General features: G+C 45.2%; 1 protein-coding gene across 6 annotated transcripts in view; it reads right to left on the reverse strand.

Moving 5' to 3' along the window:
- MYO7B (myosin VIIB) overlaps window positions 1-16,863 on the reverse strand; it is a 59,214-nt gene that overhangs the window by 6,669 nt on the left and 35,682 nt on the right. For 3 of the 6 annotated variants that reach the window (XM_083741676.1, XM_083741677.1, XM_083741673.1), the window contains 15 exons: window positions 16,448-16,567; window positions 14,959-15,132; window positions 12,712-12,939; window positions 12,242-12,409; window positions 11,076-11,193; window positions 10,849-10,975; window positions 9,654-9,823; window positions 8,074-8,297; window positions 7,040-7,167; window positions 5,787-5,944; window positions 5,275-5,428; window positions 4,808-4,963; window positions 3,847-3,952; window positions 2,269-2,382; window positions 1,518-1,605 (listed from right to left, as the gene is read on the reverse strand). In XM_083741676.1, the coding sequence (XP_083597802.1) occupies window positions 1,518-1,605; window positions 2,269-2,382; window positions 3,847-3,952; window positions 4,808-4,963; window positions 5,275-5,428; window positions 5,787-5,944; window positions 7,040-7,167; window positions 8,074-8,297; window positions 9,654-9,823; window positions 10,849-10,975; window positions 11,076-11,193; window positions 12,242-12,409; window positions 12,712-12,939; window positions 14,959-15,132; window positions 16,448-16,567 (2,233 nt within the window). Of the gene's footprint in view, window positions 1-1,517; window positions 1,606-2,268; window positions 2,383-3,846; window positions 3,953-4,807; window positions 4,964-5,274; window positions 5,429-5,786; window positions 5,945-7,039; window positions 7,168-8,073; window positions 8,298-9,653; window positions 9,824-10,848; window positions 10,976-11,075; window positions 11,194-12,241; window positions 12,410-12,707; window positions 12,940-14,958; window positions 15,133-16,447; window positions 16,568-16,863 lie in introns of all 6 variants that reach the window. The other 3 variants (XM_083741675.1, XM_083741674.1, XM_083741672.1) reach the window with 1 other exon arrangement.

Below are 16,863 nucleotides of genomic sequence, written 5' to 3' on the forward strand. Positions count from 1 at the left end.
AGGTGCCAAAAATATGGTCCCTAGCCCACCCAACAATGAAACTGAATCCAAATTTAGAAGTTGGCATATAAGCAAATTTAGAAGTTGGCATATACAACAAACGAAGACAACAGGGACTCAAAATTTAGCCTTAAGTGAAAGACTAAGGAGAAATTGTGAAAATAATGGGCTTTTAAAAAAGGAGAGCATTTTCTTCTCCTGCTTCAGATAAGAAGCTGTCAGTATAAATGAAGGTACAGTAGGATTATGCTGATGAGCAACAAGATTTAGCTGAAATGGAGTGTACTTTTCCAGAACAGTTTGTTCCCACAAAAATCCCCCCCTCCTTTTATCAGTCTGTGAACTGGGGGCAAAATGTTTCCATCCTTCACAGTGACAACTGCCACTTTAAAAGAGGTCGCTGTGTGCAGCACAGTCTTCCTCTCCCTTGGCAAGTGCTAGGGGTGGTATTGGGATCTGCATATTGCTGTGGATGGGGCCTTCCTCAAAGAGGCAACTCCTGCTACTTGAAGGAAGGCAATTTGCTGCATTGCGAGCCATGGGATCCTTCTCCTTTCTTGACAAGTATTTTGTCAAGAGATAGGAACAGGGGCCTCAATTTTTAAGGAAAAGGTGAATCCACTCGCTTTGGAGAATGCTGCATTTTCAGAGAAAACTTGCACCTTTCTCTGCGAAAAACTAACTGCATGAAAATTCAGCTCAGCCCTTTTAAGGAATATTTTTACCCCCTTTTTAGTAACGGAACAGTGGGTGGGAGTCACCTAATTAGCACCATCAGTGGAAGCTCTGTGCAGGGACTTCCACATGTGCAACAGGGCTCCCCCTCATTCTCCCCTGCACCCCCTAAAGTTAGCTCAGGAGTGTGTTCCATCAGGAGAACCCCCAGAGCAGCACATAGAGGAAGGAGATCATCCCATTCTGCAAGCTGCAGATGGAATGATAGGAAGAGCACAATGCCAAATTCCACCCAATGTGCTTAGGGAAGTTGTAGAATTGTGATCCTCAAACGTTTTTAAAAAGAGGATGGATAAGCATCTGAGGGATACAATAATACATTGAGCAAGTCCTGCTTTACCTGAAAGATTTAAACTGAATAGCAATGCTCAAGGTTGTCGGCAAACACACTAAGAGTTTTAGGTTTGTTCAGGAAATGGAATTGTGCTGTCTCCTTTGAGGATGTGGGGGCTTATGATCTCTTATCTGGCAATGAAGAAATTTCAAAGTGGAACAAGCAGTTGCCAGATCCACCAACTAATGTGGCAAATGAAAATTATTCAGTTATTTAGTGTCTGGACTCATTCCACTATTTTTAAATGAGCCTTTTTGTCAAGCTGAGCCAGCTAATTCATGCCACCAGGTGTAGACACAGAACACACACCAGAGAGCAATGATAACAAAGAGAGAACTGATTAATTATGGCAATAAAATGGGTTGCTTCCTGAACTCTTCCTGTTTCCTAATACCAGAGCTGTCCCTGGTAAACAAACACCCAAGAAGCCATCCACCCATTTCCATACCCTCTCTGCTCGGCCTGTTCTTCCGCGTCCAATCAGTCACCTGTCTCAAAGAGTCAAAGAAGTAATCTGCTTCATTCTGGCTGATCACCTAAAAAAGAAACGATGAATGATAGGGGAGTTTGCACCAAGAATCAGTTCAATCCCCATAGTTCCCGTTGCAGTAACTGCAGTAGCTTATGGAATTAAACACAAATGATGCTGGCATGTGTTACACCATGGGTCTTATTAAACAGGTACAGTAACCCCGCAACTTACAAACATTTAACTTGTGTGCATTCAGCTTTGTGTGATAAATAAAAAGGGGGTGGAAAGGGGCAGCATCAGATTTAGGGCAATGAGGGTGGTTCCAATGCACAAGGCGCCAAGCCAAGGGTGTGCAAAATTGAGAAGATCCATTTGGGGGTGCCAAATTTTGGCCTTGCAAAGTGTGCCATAATGCAGGTTTGCCAAAGTCCACTCCTGAAAGGGCAGGGTTCTGGGGGAAATGACTTTGGCAATCCCACCTGCCACTGAATGTGTTTTTGAGTATACACAATTTTGGCTTTAGGTGCGATTCCTGGAATGTAAACCCTGCATAAGTTGCAGGCTTCCCGTATGAAGGAAAGAAATTAAGCAAAAAAAGCATTATTCTTTAACCTAGAAAAACAAGTTGAAGCATGCATTATTAGCACATAGAGCTCACAGTGGATATGTGACCAAAAGGGCCCATCAAAGACACTCGCTTTATATGGCTGCCCTTTCTGCCAATTACCTTGTCTGCAGTCTTGACAAAGAGGCTGAATCCTTCCCAGGAACTCAGTTCCATCTGGCTGGCAATAGTCTCACACAGAGTCCGTACTTTTGTGTTTGTCCCTACCACAAATGCCTGGAACATAACAGTGGAGGGACCAAAGTGAGTAGACTGGAAGGAAAGGGAACAGAGGGCAACTTGCATGATGCACACAAACCGCTAAGAGTGGGAATCTGCCTCCTTGGCTCCAAGCTGCACTAGAACCCAGTGAAGGAAAACATGCAGGTCCATGCTGAGAGGCAGCACCTCTCTCTATGTCCACTGGATGCTGAAGGCAAACGTGAGGAACTGGCTGTCACTGCAACCCAGTTTCTGAGATCTTCTCAAGGGCATCTGGTTAGCCACTGTTGTCAACAATCCTGACATTATTGTTATTAGCGTTTATTGTCTCCTTTTGTGTCCATAGCATTTTGTTTAAATACATATTTTTAAATCTTGCAAATATAAGAAAAAGAAAAGCAACATAGACAGCTCACATTAAAAATAACCCATCAATCCTGATTTAAACATATATATTAATATAAGCCGCCCCAGTGGCGGAGCTTCATGCTCCGGCACCGGGGGGGGGGGAGAGCAGGCGGGGGCAGGGCTGGTGTGCATCCTGGGGGCGTGGCACGCCACCTGTGGGGGCATGGCGCTCAGCGCAGGCGGGGGGGGCAGCTGTGATGACACCCCACCAGGATCGTGCTGCCAAGGGCGATGCGCTCACCCTGCACTTCTCTTCCTCCGCCAGTGAGCAGCCCATGTGTTCAGACAGATGCCTGAATGAGTGGCCATGCCAGTTATGAAACATTATTAAGGAATGGTACCTGAATTTGCTAATACGGACAGTAAGCCCACATCCTATACTCATTTAGCTTGTGCATATTCAGCTTTATGCACCTGACAAGGGTGAAAAAGTGGCCGGGTTCCAGGAAAAATAACCTTGGCAACCCTCCCACCATTGACCCAAATGGGTTTTGATGATAATGCGATTTTGGCTTTAGGTGTGATTCCCCAAAATGTAACCCCCATGCAAGGTGCTGGCTTACTGTATTCATTCCCCCCCCCCTTCCATGTCCCCTTTTTCTGCAGTATCAAGTCTATTAGATTGTATGTAACTGTACAATATGGGACGCGGGTGGCGCTGTGGGTTAAACCACAGAGCCTAGGACTTGCCGATCAGAAGGTTGGTGGTTCGAATCCCCGTGACAGGGTGAGCTCCCGTTGCTCGGTCCCTGCTCCTGCCCACCTAGCAGTTTGAAAGCACATCAAAGTGCAAGTAGATAACTAGGTACCGCACTGGCAGGAAGGTAAACGGTGTTTCCGTGCACTGCTCTGGTTTGCCAGAAGTGGCTTAGTCATACTGGCCACATGACCCAGAAGCTGTACACCGGCTCCCTTGGCCAATAAAGCAAGATGAGCGCCGCAACCCCAGAGTCAGTCACGACTTTACCTAATGGTCAGGGGCCCCTTTACCTTTACCTTTAACTGTACAATACAAAGAACAACCTTCCAATATATTTAACAGATACGGGTAGATCGCAGAGTTGGCCTCACCTGCTCTGTATCATTTGGAAAGTAAACCTTGTGGGAAATCTTTGTGATATTCTTCTGGATCGCTTCCACTTCCACGCTGTGTGGGGCCCACTTCCGACAGCCACTCCTGGAAAATAGCAATGCAGGTAGAAATCTCAGAGGTGGGCATTTGCTCATGTGCAGCTGCCATCCGTCTATTGCAACTCAGCCTTATGCCAAGTCCGAAAATTGGTCCACCTTGTTCAATCCTGTCTACACTGACTGGCAACGGCTCTCCAAGGTTTCAGGCAGAGAATTTTCCCCAGCTCTACCTGGAGATGCTGGAGAATCTGGAGACCTTTGCATGCAAAACAAGAGCTCTGCTACTGAGCCAGGGCCATGCCTCAAGTTAAGCCATAAACAGCTATTAAGAGAGCAGGAAACAGAGTCTTCTGATGGAAGAGTAACAGCTACCCTGACATGAATTTTTGTGCTCATAGATGGCTCCTCTCTTACCCCAAGTTCTTCCTCCTACTAAGGACTGCACCCTAAGACAGGCACAGGGCTCTGAGGCACCTGTTGCTTCAAATATAGGATGTGTGATGAGGCTTCAGCTGAGGAACCAAACCGTCATAGAAACCACAGGGCTCTCATTCCTTAAATGTAATTATTTTGAATCTAAAACGAACCCCACTAAAGCAAGAGGCCTCCGGCATCACCTGCTATTCAGAGGGAGCTGCCTGTGAGTTCTGCAGAAAAGAGAAATGTGTGTATGTCTTGAGCACACCTGCATTATGCCCACATCTGTCATGCTATCAATCTCTCCTGGCATGGAAGGAAGGTTAGGCCCTTTCAACTTCTTTTGTACATTAGGTTACATGTTGCATATGCTTTACTGTATATGTTTTACATTTCCTGCCACCTTGTACAAGGTGGGACTCTGCTGTTACCTTAGGGACAGAGGACACAAAACCTTCTCAAAGGATTGATAAAGCCTCTGTACCTCATCACCCTTTGCATCCTACGCCTGCAGTCCACAGCCAGGTTCTCCTTCAGACGAGTCTCCATAAATTTCTGAGCGTGACTCAGCAGGGATTTACTAGGAGGGAAAAGGCCTGTGCAGAGCCAGAGTAATTGCCAACCACTGTTCAGGCTGTACCTGTAGTTTTGAGGGAAATAATAATAATTACTTAGAAACATTAATATATTTTATTTACTTAAGCCAACAGCTCTTGAGACTTAGGAAACTATGCATCCAAGCTGGCTTCTTTGTGACCCACCCCCTCCATTGTTACCATAGGGGTGGAAATGGCTTCCACTGCTGGATTTGGAGATTCTGGAAGCCAGATACCTCTGAAGTGCTAAAAGCTCAGTAAGTTCCTTTTCTGACAATGACCAAGAAATACGGTACATTGATATAAAAAGGAACTGTCCTGTAAGAGATGGTTGGAAAGGTCTGGCCCTTGGTACCTGTTGGTGTTCTCTGTCAGCTGCTTCATGATCTGACAGTAGATCTCATCGCGCAGAACTTCCTCTTGAATTGCCACTACAAATATCTGGTCAGTGAGCTCCGCAGGGGACCTCTCCTGCTTTGAGGGGTAGTCTCCCATGTATCTCATGATAGGTGAGCAAAGAGGTAAGGAAAAGTTTGCAGAGGTGATGTGCAATTTCAAGCACCTGTCCTTTTTCAGAGAACTCCTAGTGACTGAGCCCTCCGGTGACAATTAGGCTGTGCTGCCTAGCAAAAGCAATTAACAGGTCACCTTACCAATTAGCACTGCCTTCTGTGACTTCTCTTTTGGGGGTGTGAATGCTATGAACCCCTCCATCATAGGCTCAGATTGTATATAGTATGAACCATTTATCATAAGGACACCACAGTCTCTGCTGTGCCTCATTTCCAAAGGAAACATGAACCCTGGAATATGGCACCACTTGGAAATTGGGGTGGTATGCAACCCTATCACCAGCATAAAGGATATCAATGAAGGACTGGCAAGCAAAGTCCCAGAGGTCAGAGTTGGCGCACACCTTCTTCAGCAAAGGCTGTTTTAGGGGTTCCCTAGAGTGAGCCCATAGGTGACTCCGCCCACGGGACTTGTGTAAGACTGCCTTGCTGATGGACTCCTTTTCAGGAACTCTGGGAAAACAAAAGAACATTTTCTCAAAGCACTGCCATTTGGACTTAACATTTGCTTGGGATAGGATAAAAAATGTAACAGAGAAAATCTATCTGGACAGGTATAACCTGGCTGCAGTATTCTTTGCTCTGGTAACCTCAAGCTTGGATTGCTGCAGTGCAGTACATAGGGCTGCCTTTTAAGACTGTTTGGAAATTGCAGCTTGTGCAGAATGCAGCCACTCAATTGCTGGCAGGTTCAAAGCAATGCACTTGCACCACAATTTTGCTTCTCCCCCTCCCAGTAAGCAGGGGTAATACACCTGCGAAAAAGCTAGGATTATGGCTGTACCCTGCCTGGCATGGAGCCAACCTAAAATTCCCTGCACCTGCTAACATTTACCAGTACTGAACAGGTCATCCTCTAGCACAGAGGTGGGGGACTGGACCTGGCCAGTGGGCAGGTGCCCCCCCCACACTCTTGACAGCACCATCTGCTGAACAAGGGAGTTCCTGATAGGCATCTCCCTAGTGCAGTTGATCCCAGCAGCGCTTCCTATTGGCACCAATCAACTGAAGAGTATTAAGAGTGACCTCTGCTTGCCTTGGAACAGTTGGGAGTGCATGTTGAGCTCATGAATGTTCCTATGCAGACACACCAGATGACACATATGGCTTAAGGGGGGCATAGAGAAACAGCCTCACAGGCCAAATTATGACCCTTGCAGGAGCTAACTAGACCCAAGGGGAGGAGGTTTCCACTGTTTCTCTTACACTTCTGAAGATTAGGCCCCTTTTTTCTATGTTGCCAAATGAAGATTGGAGCCAACTCTGATTTGCATTTGAATATGGGGAAAATCTTGGCTGGAACAGTATCAGCAGAGGAGTGGTCGACCTTCACTGTGTCCTCTGCTTCACTGCAGATAAGGAACAGCAAGAGGAGTCACCACAAGAGTCATTTCCATCACATGGAAGATGGAGTGGAATGCAATAACTAAAACGGGTTTAAGAGCAATAACGTGCAACTGTTGGTTGAAAAAGCAGCATGACTTTCAGGAAGCAAGAGGCTCTGGGAGAAACTGAATAGGAAGCTGCAAGGCACAGGAATAGATATACCTGAAGTGCTCGTAGGAGAATTCTTCCAGAGTATATGGCTTCACTTTTGCTTCTTCTTCCTCATGCTCCTCTGTGCGAGAATTCAGTGACGCCAACCTCCGTTGTTCAGGCGACATCATCAGCAAGCTCTGAAAAGACACAGCCCCTTGAAGGCTACAGGCTCCTTGCCAAGATGTCAGACACCGACCACCCGTGCTGATGCTTCAGGAAAGATTTGTGGGCAGGATACTCATTTCCTGCCAGGTCTGCTTACAGACACTTCTTCAGAGCAAGGAAGGACTACCAGGCCTGCCAACATTTCCCTTAATGAGGGGAATAGTTCCAAAAGAATTCCCACAGGGACAAGCATTGCATTAGAAGAGGCCCCAAGAGAGCACAATGTCAAATCCAGAAATCAAGTCAATGTATAACTGGAACTACTGTTGCTGCTTCGATGTACTTGATACTCGCATGAAACTGCTAATTGAAACAAATACTGTACTCAAAACAGAGAACGATGTTAAAAATGCAATTTAAAGTACTTCAATAATAATTACAGTCCACAACAGATCAAAAGTTACCCTTTATGAGGGAATAACTTCCAATGTTCTCGTCTCTGTTTTAGCTTTAATAAGCATGTGAAAATTCTGAGCATGCTCTGCTAAAGATTTAGGAATTCAAGAGGAAGCCTGATTTCTACTCAAGCTCTAAAACAGGATCAGAGTTAGCTTTGACAATTTCCCCAAGGCTCCAGCAAGCCCTTGTTCAGTACTGCTATTTTCTTCCATTCCTCTGAAACACACTCTACAGATTTTTTTGTGGGTTTCAGCATGTTACCTTAATAGAGGTCATATCCAGGCCATACATTTAATGCACATGGCTGCCCTGAAGAATCCTGGGAACTGTAGTTTACCAGTCACAGAACTACAATTCCCAGCACCCTTAGCAACCTAAAGTTCCCAGGACTCTTTTTGGAAGGGGAATATGTGCTTTAAAAATATGATGATGATGTGAGCAGAGATGGGATGGAAGCCATTTATCTTGGTTATCCTTACCAGTAATTGACTAGAAGGTTTCGTAACGGTGGGGATGACGTAGATTGCATCTTGTGACACAAGCCCAGATTTACCAGTTCGCTCATTCTGAGCATAGATCCAGCCTTGGCTTCCTTCCAGTCTTCTGCCATGGGCATGCATTCTGCCTTGGCTTTTTTCTAGTCCTCTGTCCTTGGCTAAAATCAGCAAATCCCCTTTCTTAAAGGCCAGAATTGTGGAGTCATCTGGGAAGCAAAAAAAGAGAGAACTGCAGTAATGCTGTCCAGCCATTGCACATCAGAGAGAAAATCAGGGGTGTGGTGGGGTGGAAAAGTGTTTTCAGAGTCAGACCAAACCATGAGTCCTCAGACTTTCTCACAAGACCTTTAAGGATCAGTTATGCAGCCCATTTTGTGCAAATATTGATATCCGAGTTTGTATCAGGGGGGCCACTTCCTAGAAGCTGAGCCCTTTTGGTCCCCCTGTGATATTTTTTGGAGGGGGACAGACCTGCCCTCTGTGGAGGAGGCCAAGTGTGGAGCTGAGCACTATGCAGCTTCAATAGCCGGCTCCTCCTTCTCCTCCTCCTGCCAGAGGGGAAGGAGCTGCTGGCCATGGAAGACATGCTGCCGACATGTTCATCTCTTCCCCCAGCTACTTTGATGTTGGCTCCCACATTCTCCATCAGAAGCTGGTGCCTCTGGTTTGTATCAAGCATGTAACAAGTCGGCCATGAGAATAACTTGCCATGAAATGAACAGCAAATCACATTTGTTTATCTTGTGAACTGCCTGAGATCTTCGGGTGAAGGGTGGTATATAAATTTAACAATAAATAAATAAGGAATGTCAAATTGTGTTTTGTGCTCATAAGGCTGTGTACATACCATACACTTAAAGCAGACACATCCTGCTCCAAAGAATCCTCTAGACTGTAGTTTAAGCCACACAAAGCTACAATTTGGTGTGTGCTTTAAATGTGTGGTGTGTACAGTTTCCCTTCTTTCCCAATCTTGTTTTTACCTCAGTGACCCATCTAGTTTTTGTTCCATTCTTCTGCTACATCATTATCTGTTTCTGCTCACGTTTCCCACTGACAATTTCTCATGCCACCTCAGGGGATGTGGGAGATTTGTGACTGGATCTCCCAACACTTTCCACTTAAGAGTATTTATTAGAATCAAGTGGTATTTAATTGTGTTTAATAAATCAAGAACATGTTTTTCCTTAAAAGAAGGCGGAGAAGCTGAAGCATTTGAACTTGAGACTGCAGGAAAGACGAGGAAAATTTTCCCTCAGTTCTTCCAATAGCAAAAGTCCATCCTCATCAAGAGCTGGGTGTAAAGCTAGGCAATTTGCTGCTTACAAGCCAGGAATGCTGCCTCATTTTGGTAAACAGTTCAATGACATCTTTCACTAAGAGGGGACAAATGATGCACACAAGTTTGGATGGGACCACACCAGCAGCTGATGGGAAAGTCATAATCTGCACCTGACATCTATCAGCAGAGAGAGAAGCCCAAACCAGCCCTCCATTGGACACACAGATTCAGTGTAACCTGACCCTTGGAAACTTCTCCACCTCAAAGCACCCTAAGTTACCTTGCTGCTTGTTTTCTTGCATTGCCACAGCATACTGTGACCTCTCTTTCAGTCCTTGCAGGAACATGACCACCAGCTCAGCAATGACAACGCTGTTGGCCGATGTCAAGACAAACTCTTCAGCACGCAAGGTGTTGAGGGTGCAACTTTGTCCGAATGCCTTGACTGCCCTGTGAAACACAGAAGTAATTTGTTAAAGAGAAGATGGCTCTGGAAGCTGCAGGAAAGCAAAGCTCTACCATCTACCTACAGCCTTCAGAATAAGAGTTCAAATGTCCTCAGATCCATTAATTCAAAGGCAAAGTAGTAGAGTCTCTTAACATGGATCAAAAAGCAAGGGGTGGGAAGGACGAGACCTGATCATTTCCAAAGCTGGAACAGAATCAGCAACTCCTAGAGGGAGGTCAAATTTGTACATTCAGCCCTTCCATGTCTCCTTACTGAGACATCTTATCCTGCAAGGCTCATTCTCAAACAAAGGGGGAACAGGAAACACAGTGCTGTAAGGGATAGTGAGATGATATAAGATTTCATACTCTGAGTAAACAGAACTCCACACCTGCTCCTTGAAAAAGAGGATGCTTTTTAAAACTTTGGGGAAGGGCCATAGTTCAGCGGCAGAGTCTGGTAGGACTAGGAAAGAACACTCTGAAATCTTGGGAGAGCTACTGCTAAGCCACTGTAGGCAGTACTGAGCTAGGTGGACCAGTGATCTGGCTCAGTGTAAGGCAGCTTCCTGCATAAAACCTCCCCCGGCATAATTGCCAAGAAAGGAAGACAGAAGAATCAAATGTGGCCAACGATATGAAGAGGAGGTAGGAGCTGAGCACCCTTTGGTTTCTTGAGAGTTGCAAGAGGGGACTCTGCTGTGAGGGAGCACTCTGTCATGTCACCTGCCTCACTGCAATAGTCCCAGTGGAGTGCCAGCCCCTGCATGCTGTTTTTGAACCCCAAGTTCACAATCCCACTGACAATGGAAGACTTCCAGCACTGGCTCCCACTCAGTTCTTGACCTTTCCTTGCATGGTCAGTAAGGGATTATTTCTCAAGCTTCCTACGATCAGAATGTGCACTTATTCCAACGTTTCCCAAGAGGGTCCTGCGATGATGAAATGCATTTCAAATATTGTGCAGAATGTCGGTGAGGATGCAGTACCTACACTCTCTGGGGCCCACGGTGTCCCAGCAGACTTACCTGTTTGTGTGGATGCCAGTGATTTCTGGGAAAGACAGGTCTAGAAGTCTCTTTTCTGACTCATCTAGGAAGCAGATCCCTTTCCAATTAATTGCCACTATGAAATGGTTCTTGGGCAGACTTGGCCCTGTAAACACAATTTTTAAAAAGGTAGTGTGGCGACCTTTTCTTACCTCAGATGTCCCTCCCCTCTGTACCCTCACCCACACAAAAGGGGTTGACATTACCTGAAAATTTGGTGACCTCAAAGAATCTAGAAAAGAGCAGAGGCCACTGAAAGCGGGCAAAATCCACCAGCTGCTCCTTCACGTTCTGAGGGGAAAGTCGGTCCTGGGTATAAGGGGCCTGCAACATAGAGATGGAGAGGTGACTAAGTCTGCTCCCTTCCAGATTTCCCTTCAGCGACAGCCATCTCTCTTCTGTGTCTACGCAGACTTTTATGGGAAAAACCCTCAAAACTCTATTCAAGCCCACAGATTTAGAAATATTTTAAAATCCTTTGAAGTGGCAGAGCTATCTTTAAATACCTCCAAGCTGCCAAAGGCTAGATATGAGCTGTCTCCTTTTGACTTAGCAACAGCTGCAGCCACATATACAAATAAGACTGCAATTCCCTTGGGAAAACAGGGACTGACAATGCACTTCTGCTCTCACGAGGAATTGCAGATGTGCAGGAACGTGGATATTTCCATGGGCATGCATGTCATCACTGCTCTCTGGGATGCTTGACCGCCTGATCATGGAATGTGGACCGAGTGTAGATTCTCAAGCGGACCCATGTCCAATCCATATTTCAGCCTGGAAGGTATGGATCAAGTGAGTCCAGTTTGGAATTCATGTTTGCTGAATTCCTCCAAATGCTCTGCAACGCATAGGCGACACAGGGGATTTCCTGGTGAACATCCACCGAGGATAAAATACTGAAAGACGACCGTCAGTTCTCCCCAAGTGTTTCAAAGACTGTTCACATCAGCTGCTATTGCCACCAACGCAGAGGGGGAAGGGCAAAGGGAAAGAGAAAAGCTGCAGGAGAACAGAAGAGGTAAGTGGGAAATCAGCAGCAGCAGCAGCAGCAGCGGATGCTCAGTGAAGTGAAAGAAACAGGGTGCACCATTAGCAATCCATCACCCCTGTCAGGCCCATACACAATTTGTCAACTTGTTGCAACCTCTCAATTGTCATAAATTCATTCAGTGGGACACCCCACTCAATCCTCCTTAGTAAACCATAGGGGGCAAATATATTGGTCCTCTTTTCCTCTGCCACACTCCTCTGGGACACTTATTTTCTGTTCCAGAAGAAAGCACAGAAGGACAAATGCATTATAAAAAGTTATGTAAGATAGAAGCTATGGGTTATGTTAGTCCCAGTATGTACCCCTGGGTGTTCTTACCTTAGCGTGAGCATATGTGATGAGGCTCACCCACTTCTCCTTGGATTTAGACTTCAGCAGCTTTGCTGGGATACACTCCTGGAGCATGTTTTGAACCAACTCATTTTGGATGGACTCTCCAAACTGGACGTAGCAATATTTGGCTCCTATCTCCACCAAGTCCTCTTCCTATGACAATTAATCAGGTTTGGTGATTTGCTAGAAGAGGCTTTAACCTAATGTCAGTCATTGCCCAGACTAGACAAATTAGATATTCATCTTCTCCCAAGCAGGTTTGATCCAGAGGTTTGCATAGCACACATATACAGAAGAATGAATTGCACTAATGGCATTGAATAGAATATTGAAACAGTAAGGAAAGATCCATTTTGTCAAAGAAATGCCGCTGGGAAGACTGATTATGTATACCCAAACCAATCCATTTCCCAAAGTGCCTTTGGACTCCATGTATTAGTGAATTAAAAACCCACCTTCTCACAGCGGTATTCTCCATATCGAATGCCACGGATGATTTGATGATAGATGAGCTCAGTGCTGACAGGATCTTCCTTAGAGTTGTGCCAGGGAGTGAAGACCTCTTTCCTGAAGTACAGACGCCAGGGAGTGTGTCGTTCGTGGCCACCCTTCTCCTTTTCCATTTGTTCACACTGGGAAATGGCATCCATTATGTGTTCCCGTTCGCCACCAAGCGACCAAGCCTAACAACATCAACATCACCCATTTCAGAGATAAATGAGGTTGTTTTCCTTAATGGATAGTCTAATAATCTCGGGAAAATGCCCCCAAGTCATCTCATGTAAGGGGATAAGTTGTGAGTGAAAATTACACAGTAAGTTATATTTCACCAGGATAATTAATTAGCAGCATGGTGTAAGGCAGCCTTCTCCCCATATGCCCAGACCCTACAATCACCATCTGAGACCCTTCCTCCTGCGCCTCCTGCACAAGAGGTCCAGAAGGTGGCAACTTGAGAGCAGGCCTTTTCTGAGGTGGCTTGTGGAATGCTGTCCCCAGGGAGGTTCGCCTGGCACCTTCATTATACAGTGGTACCTCAGGTTAAGAACTTAATTTGTTCCAGAGGTTCATTCTTAACCTGAAACTGTTCTTAACCTGAGGTACCACTTTAGCTAATGGGGCCTCCTGCTGCTGCTGTGCCGCCGCCGCACGATTTCTGTTCTCATCTTGAAGCAAAGTTCTTAACCTGAGATACTATTTCTGGGTTAGTGGAGTCTGTAACCTGAAGTGTATGTAACCCCAGGTACCACTGTATATATCTTTAGGTGCTAGACAAAAATGTTCCTCTTCTACCAGGCCTTTGGCTGAATAACATTCTACAGCCTTTTATATGTGTTTGTGGGATGCGGGGCTATTGTTTTGTTGTTTCTGTTTTAACCAGTGCTTTTTTTCTGGGGATACTCAAGAGTACGCCAGTACCAGCAGTTTTTTTCCTAGAAGAAAAGCACTTGTTTTAACTATTTATTTGTGTTTCCATCTTCTTATCCTGAGATTTTTTGATGAAGAGCAGTATATAGATCTAATAAAAAAACAACAACCTGGTACCCTCCTACAATTCCTATCAGCCCCAGGCCAGTGTATGGTAATGCAAGGATGGGAAGGTGGTTTCATTTTATGCCCTTCTAGGGTATTGTTGAGGTCAGGGCAGGGACTTGATACAAACGCTATTCCTAAAAAAAAAAAGCCTTGTGTAGAACTTTGTAGGTAGACACATTTGTAGATATTCAAACATGAGGTATAAATGCATACCAAAACCACCACATTTATTCAACTGTATTTTGAGACCCAGATGATTGCTAGAAGATAACAGGCCATTCCTTACTTGAGTATCCACGGTAGGTTGATATAAATGGGCTTGTTCTTTAAAAAGAATGTCATGTAGACTTTTTGCCCATGCAGACTGAATTTGCACATGTGACTATTTATGTGAATCTGCTACCAGGAGCACAAAATCCACAGGCTGCATGCAATGGGCTACTTATCATAGGGATGTTGGCCATTTTGATCTCATAGTATGACTTTCACATGGCCAGGATAACCACAAGCGCATTCAATCTACGTCGGTATATGTGTGTGTTTGTGTAAACTCTGGCCACATTAAAAAGCCCAAAACGCAAACTGGTCTTCAGCTCTAAAAGCACACCTTACTTGCTGCAATTACCGTATTTTTCGCCCTATAGGATGCACTTTTCCCCCTCCAAAAATGAAGGGGAAATGTGTGTGCGTCCTATGGGGCGAATGCAGGCTTCAGGAAGCTATCCGCAAGCCGTGGGAGAGCTGCCTGCACCCTGAAGCCTGGGAGCACACTGAGCTCAGCGCCCCCAGGCTTCGGGCTTCGCGCAGCTCTCTCCCACGGCTTGCGGAGAGCTGCCTGTTCTGGGGGCTGGGGTTGGGGGAAGCTCGGGCTTCCCCCGCCCCAGCCAAGCGCCTGGGGGAAAAATAATTCCCCCCCCAAAAAACTAGGTGCACCCTATGGGCTGAAAAATACGGTATGTGGGAAGATGGCAAACAATCAGGCTTAGAATATGGGAAATTGCATTTTCACATGTGAAGAGTTGGGCTACACTGATGGCAAAGAGCCTTCTCTCCCCGCCCCGCCACCCACCCACAAAACATAACTGAAATTTAAAAGAGTTGTGTAGATGCCCCCCACGCCCTAATGCATTTTGGCAGATTTCACCCCACATGCAATGTTCTTTCACCTTGTCATACAAAGCAATATAGAGAGAGAAACCAAATGTATCCTTCAGGTTAGTTTTCTCAGCAACACGCTGGCAAATTTCCTTTGCAATGGAGGCTGAATCTGCCGAGACTGTGATGCTGCTGCCATTCATCAGGGTCACACTAAGTGTAATCGGCTTCTTATTCTTTGTTGCCTGAAAGCCAAAGAAACACAGGGGCAGAGTCGCACAGCAACTTTCTCCACACTCTCTATATTGCAGCTAAAATGAGAATCCCAAATCGTTACACAAATATCCACCTTTCAGATAAAGGGGAGAAACCTGACTCTTCTAGATGCTATTAGACGAAAGTAATTACCTATGTAGTAACATTCAGGCTTCTTCTACTAACCCCTTTAGTACTGCAGGCACATTGCTTCTCTGCAATTAACTGGAAGTGTTTAATAATGAAAGTTCGGCACACCACTTAATCCAGCAGTGCTCTTGCTTGTGGCCAGCAAAGATCCTTTCCAATATTAATTTTTTAAAAATCTTCCCCATGATCCTGGATATAGGATTAGTAATATATACTGCCTTAATTGTCCCTTGAATAGCTTATCTTGACTGCCTTCATTGTTCTTGCAGGTGGAGTTGGGGTTTAATTACAAGTATTCATTTTAAGAGCAAAATATCAGTGCTGAATTTCACAATAAAAACTAAGATTCTACATAGCAAGATAGCATATTCACCAGAAATGCACTTCCTCATGGCCAAACTCCAAGGACAAAAAGAGAATAAACGAATACTTAAAGACTCGCCACTCCTGCCACAGGAATGGAAATTGGTACTGGGACAACCAAACGAGGCTGTTCAGTGGCTGGGGAGCATGCGGGGGGGGGGGGCGGCATGAGACTCAGCAGTATTTTGCCTATCCACACTAGGCAGGTTGGTGCTGCAATCGCGTTTTATTGCAAAAATTATATGTTTTTGCCATCTATCAGAACTGGAAAAACAAGCAAGGGAGACAAGACACAAACTATCTACAGTACTGCAACAATCTGCCAATGGAATCCACTGCTTCCAAACTGGACACTTTCTGTGATAAAGTCACACTTTCCTCACTCACTTTTTAACATGCATCTGTATGACATCATGAACAAGACAGGTCTCCCTCTCAAATTGTTCCGCCTTTCACATTTCCCCCCAAAGCTCAGAAAAAAACTTTTAAAAAGCCCTGAATTCAATACAGTAGTTGCCCTATTTCCGCAACTGCAGATGCCTATTGTGCTGCTGTTCCAGCTGATTAGACTGCTCTGGTCATTTCTTAGCTTGCAATCTGTCCCGTTCCTTCTGTATCATCTGTCCCTCATCAGTAGGAATCAAAACTATCACTTTAGCCTTTGTCTAAAGAGTAACAGACAGACTAGTGCAGAAAGCAGTAAAATGCACAGACCCCTTAAGGAGGTTAACTGCCTTCTGTTACAACCCAGTAAGATTAATCACTGTGAGTAAAGGATAAAATGATGGTTACCTGCAGCTCCAGCCAACTAGGTGGGTCAGATCGTGTTCCATTCATATATGTGCGCTTCAGTCTTTCAGCACAGTATGGGACATATAATGTTGGTCCACCCTGGATGAAATTCAGTAGGTACTGGAAGTATAAAGCAAACCACAGTATTAGAAAGCAAAGAATATCCCCAAATCCTTATTAACCATCTAATACAGGTATGTAGAACTTGTGAAAATATTTACTCATGGTTTACACCTCTTCTCTTTCTGGGTTTTGAATATCATTTCACAAACAACATGATATTTTTTGATACTCCTTGACCTCAAGGGAAGTGACATTTTTTCCCCCCTAGGGTTGTTAATGTGAAAGGAGGAATTTCTACCTACCCTACAATTATGCACTGCTACCTTCACTGCCACAACCACCATCTCCACTGC

This window comes from Podarcis gaigeae, assembly GCF_964106915.1.
Source record: "Podarcis gaigeae genome assembly, chromosome: 5".
Taxonomy (NCBI): Eukaryota; Metazoa; Chordata; class Lepidosauria; order Squamata; family Lacertidae; genus Podarcis; species Podarcis gaigeae.